At 28.7% G+C, this 5192-nt stretch overlaps 1 protein-coding gene across 1 annotated transcript; it reads right to left on the bottom strand.

The window, feature by feature from the left end:
• Window positions 1–164: 164 nt before the first annotated feature.
• Window positions 165–3738, bottom strand: LOC105621450 (mini-chromosome maintenance complex-binding protein). Its single transcript, XM_012202918.1, has 9 exons — window positions 3678–3738; window positions 2609–2883; window positions 1679–2035; window positions 1436–1600; window positions 1275–1369; window positions 994–1167; window positions 691–934; window positions 449–622; window positions 165–362 (listed from the first exon to the last, which is right to left on the bottom strand). Exons 1-9 carry the CDS (start codon window positions 3736–3738, stop codon window positions 165–167), a joined length of 1743 nt encoding a protein of 580 aa, XP_012058308.1.
• Between the last annotated feature and the right edge of the window lie 1454 nt (window positions 3739–5192).

The raw sequence follows: 5192 nt of genomic DNA, 5'->3' as shown, positions 1-5192 counted from the left end.
TAATAATAATAATAAATATATATATATATATATATATATATATATATATATAAAATAGTATATAATTTTTACATTACTGAGATATTTATGAAAAATGGGAAATAAATATTTGTGTTAGTATTATGTGATGTACATTTAGTATTATGATTCTTTTCTGGATTCGATTACCTTCTGCGTTGTGGCAGTCTACTCATTCTTTCCGTTTCCAATTGCACAACGTTCTTCCAGCAGTCTATATCTAGCGTTGTTTGTCCGTAAGATAAGGCCATAACTTTGGCGAAAATCACCATTGCGTTTAGATCGTCTTTACTTATATGATTCCTGTGTTCTCTAAGCAACTTCACAAAATCTTTTTGAATAATCTGAATAAAATAAAGAAATTATATATTGAATTAAAATAAACTGAGTGAATGTAGATGCTAGTGTCGAAAATCAAAATATAATATACTTTTGTCATTCCTTCGGTAAGATTGAAGGGCCTTGTATTCTTCAAAGTTTCTATGTATTGCCGAATATTAACTAATCGATTATCGTCTTTCAAATACTGATGTGCAGCTTCAGTTACTTGACTATATAAATTTTCTGTTTCTGCATCAACATTTAAAACAACTTGCGTAGGACACTATAAATAAACATTTAATTAATATTCATAGAAAAAGCATATTTTTTATGCTGTGAATAAATACTTACAGGAACAAACGATTTTACATCAGAAAAGATAAGAATTGGAATATCCGTTTCGTATTCTATTGTATAAAATTGGAAGTCATATTTTAGTTTTTGAAACATAAGTAAATCGGAGAGAGCTTGATAATTCTCCCTGCCAGTTGCAGTAAGTGTACCAGAGTTTAAGCCTGTCTCGTCTAATATAAGGTGCGTATTATCGCTTAGTTGGAGAATACCACTTGTTAGTCTATTACATTCATAATCCTTCCTAAAAATAAACAATGCGAATTTATTCTGACATACGGATATTCAATAAAATAAACTTACTTCGGAATTAAAGCTAGTTCATTCAAATTCTCCAAAGTAATTTCCAAAAAGTGGCTTTTCTTTACAAATAATTTTAAAAAGTTATAAAACTCCTTCGGAAAAGTTTTATTCGCTGGGAAATTCGTTATATTCAGCGGATATGTAAAGAGATTAAACGATTCTTTTCTCAGATACCTAAAAATATCATAAAATATAACATGACAAATATTTCTATAAATGCATATTTTTAAATGTATGCATATTTCTTATATATTATAAATGTATTAAAATAAAATGCCTACACCATAGAAAGCAAGTGGGATATCATGTAATCCGCAGCTAAAGTATCTCCAAACAGCAACTGACTCAATATTATGTGCAAATCACCTCTGATGAGCTGTGCTTTAGATAAAATTTCTGGAGCATTTATAATTTTAGATTTTGTAAGTTCAATTATTTTTACTGCGTGTAATCGAGGTACTAGAGAAGCTGGTGGATTATGAGTTTGTATTTCAGCTTCATTCATCTCATCATCGGAACTTTGAATTGTATTTAATAATGGATCCAACGATATAAATCCTATTATATCTATAACTTGGTTCAATTTTAAGACGGTCTCATTGTAAATCTAAAGAATACATACATTATAATAACATCAATTAAAAAGAAATGTATTGTGTTTTTTTAAAAACATCATATAATTTACCTTTACTATACAAGTTTTTCCACCATCAATTGGTATCGGAAAGTTCAATATATGATCTTCTGATAACACGCTTTGAACTTTTGCACTGCCTTTAGCATCGGTCATATTTACGTCATTATTATCTGCAGAGACTTTCTCTTTTTTCGTAACAGGTTCCGAACAGTCCATTTCCTCTAAGTCGTTATCATCTAGACTTCTTTTATTGGTATTGTTATTGTGTGTCATTGTACAAGATGTCTGTGTAGCCATGCTCTCTTCCTTTGCCCAGTCATTTAATCCAGGTATAGAAATCACTACATAAGTTTGCCTTCCCGAAGTTTGATTATTCTTGGAATATAACAAAACTATTTCGTGCGGCTGTATCCAAAATAAAAATTAATAAATTACTTACACTATATAAAAATATCATAGACATACTAAGTGTAAACTGCATTTTTCTGATCTTAGTTTCTAGATCAGATAGAAAGAATTTAACATATCAGCATCTTTCTTTATCAAAATTTCTTTTCAATTTGTTATTTTACAGAGGAAGCGATGCTTCAATTCATAAAAATGCATAACAGATTCTTATTACATCTATGAATAATCTTACATCCTAGTAATAATGTATGCAGTATTATACATGAGATAAGCTGTTCTCAAAGCATCCCACACCTGAACTGCATATTTTTTTAGACCCTGTTTCATATCCACTGCTCATACGGGAACAGAGGCCTTTTTTAATAGGCCTTTTTTCAGCTGAATTTCTTGCAAAGTTCATCTTTTCTCTTTTTCTCTCCAACATTGAGAAAAAAAGATGATTGAGAAAGAAAGATGACAACAGTACAAGAACTTTAGCTAAAAAAATAGACCTAATGCAACATTCTACAGAGTCATAAAATAATTCTATAAAAGGATATGTAGAAGGAAAATAAAACAGAAATAATTTACCAAACATTGAGCTGCATCCATGTACATTCCACATCTGATGTTATTCTCTCCAGTATTTGTGTTCTTCACTTCGTATTGCTTCAAATAATACTCAGGATCGTACATGTCCTGAATCATCCCTCGGAATCTCACCAACTCTTTGTCTTTGATGTCATGCAATTGAGTATTATTTAATAAAGGTATTTTTGTCAGTATATTCTCACTTTCTAAAATCTTCTGACAATTTGACTGATTTGAGACATAGTATTCAGGTGTCCAATCTCTTATTTCAACCGCTAGAATAAAAAAATTTTATATAAAAGATTTTCCAGCAAAAGACATAGTGTAACACAGTGAATTAATCATGCTTGTTTAATATTGGCAACATTAATATTTAACATTATTACAAAACTATTTTCTTTGCTGAACATAGTTAATGTATCATTTGTCTTCTGTTAAAAAGCAATCATTGAATCTGTTTTTTATAACTAATATATACCGTTTGTGTTACTTAAAGTAAAACAGATATAAATTAGATGAAAATTGACGAAAGTGAAAAGGAAAGTTCTAATGCAATTAGTGACCATGAGTCTTTCATGGAACAAGTCGGAATAAATTTCGGTTGGAATTATTCTATTTTTTATAAAAAACACAAAAGAAATCTAAAGAATAATTGAATAATTTCGATCAGACTAATTTATATAACACGTTCAGCGATAAAAAAAAACCAACCTATAATTTAGCAAAATAAAGAAATTTCTTTAATTCTGTAAAAATTTCCTGCATTTCAGTATATAAAATTTAAATTTTATACCTTTTTTGTCTTCCAAAAAGAAAATCTAAATATACATTTATTTTACTAAAAATATTAAAGATACAACAAGCATGTAATCGAAAAAATTCAATAGCAGTGTATTAATTTCTCGTGCATACATACATGTCATCTTGCAAACACGTGTTATCTTCCAGTATACGCGTAATCAATGGATATAAGCTGACACGTCTACACACAAGATTAAATTTTTCGTTTTTCTCGTTCTCAATTCAACAAAATCAACAAAGCGCAATAATTTGGCGGCAAAACGTAAACCATGAGATCCCCAATTGCGATAGTGCGACTTTTGTGACACTCCAGGTGGCGCTGAAGACATCTTTTTTTTAGAGAGCAGCCTGTAACTAGAAAAAAACATGAGAGAGGACATGAGGGCCTTTTTCCTGTAACACTGCGTACTATTGCTCTTAGAAGAAGTGGACGTAAACTACACAATATCCATTTTTTCGGTACTCCTGATAGAAATAAATCTGAAATCGTTGAAATGATGGATTTATTTCAGTGATGTTAGCGATTTCAATTTATTTCCATCAGAAGCATGATTTTTTTTTATAAGGAGCATATACAAATTTATATATATTATATTATAAATTAATAAATAAAATTATAAATTTATAAATATTTTCTAAAGATTTCAAAATATATGTAAAAATCGTTTGATAATTTTGTATATTTGTAAAAATGATAAAAATTCAGAATAATTCAGAATAACTCAACGTGTATATAATAATAAACGTGCACAAAACTAAGATACGTAAGGGTTAAATAAAGTTATTTAAAGTATATATTTTAAATAAAAATATAAGAGTTATTATATAAGAGTTTAGTATTTATTATTTTAAATAAAGTGTGCGTTATAAATAAGTTTCCCGAATATAATTTCTATTTTTTATTTTAAATAAGTATTTTAAATAACAATTATATCGAGTCATGATCGATATTATACGTAAATTTAAAAAATTGTTGAAACACAGAATAATTTGCAGCAACAGTAGTGTCAATTAATTTTTTAGTTGAAAAATTAAATAATGATTAACAAGATATTTAATATTTTTAATCTAAGCTATATTGAATGCAAATTGTTTTGCAATACACATTAAGAAAATTTGCATATATCTTTATAAAGGATGTATAGAAATATTATCAATCTTTATTTAAGTATAAATTAAAAATGTAAATTGAGACATAACGTATCGTTAGAACATCAAAAATACCTCACATACACGAATAATTATCAATTACGTTTGTAAAAAAAACTGCGCAAGTAATAGTAGAATTAAACTAGTGATATGCCATAAAGCAAAGCGCAAAATGTACGGCGATATCCATTTATAAAAATCATGTAAAATATGAATAAATGAATAAACCGTGAATATTTTTCATACACAATAGTATTTAAATAACGAGGGGTGGGGAAACATGCCGCTCGGCGTGATTGACTATACGTCATCACTTCGGCATTCGCTCAGTGACCTCGGAACGAGATATACGTTGTACGAAACAATCCGCGTGTCGCATTAATCCACGAAAATTATATATCTACGAACGTAAATTGATCAGTGCTCATAATTTTCGATTCGTGAACATGCGACTGTCGTTCGTATATAATTAAACTATCACGCTCGAAGTAGACATCGAAATAATAAATTAGAAATTACGAATTATCACATTTAGAGCGATATTCTTTAATGATCATGAGTGATAGTACATCAACTTTATATATCACTCTCTATTTTCGGATCGAAATTTATGCATACAATGCATAAGTTTAGA

The sequence above is a fragment of the Atta cephalotes genome (genome assembly GCF_000143395.1).
Source record: "Atta cephalotes unplaced genomic scaffold scaffold00033, whole genome shotgun sequence".
NCBI lineage: Eukaryota > Metazoa > Arthropoda > Insecta > Hymenoptera > Formicidae > Atta > Atta cephalotes.
This window is presented reverse-complemented; position numbering and strand designations above follow the sequence as displayed.

Excerpts from the sequence above, each read along its gene's own strand:
- LOC105621450 (XM_012202918.1), bottom strand. The coding sequence starts at position 3,738 with ATGTCTTCAGCGCCACCTGGAGTGTCACAAAAGTCGCACTATCGCAAT. Across the intron at positions 1,168-1,274 it reads TCCCACTTGCTTTCTATGGT|GTATCTGAGAAAAGAATCGT; the intron begins GTAGGCATTTTA and ends TGATATTTTTAG. Across the intron at positions 935-993 it reads GAACTAGCTTTAATTCCGAA|GAAGGATTATGAATGTAATA; the intron begins GTAAGTTTATTT and ends GTTTATTTTTAG.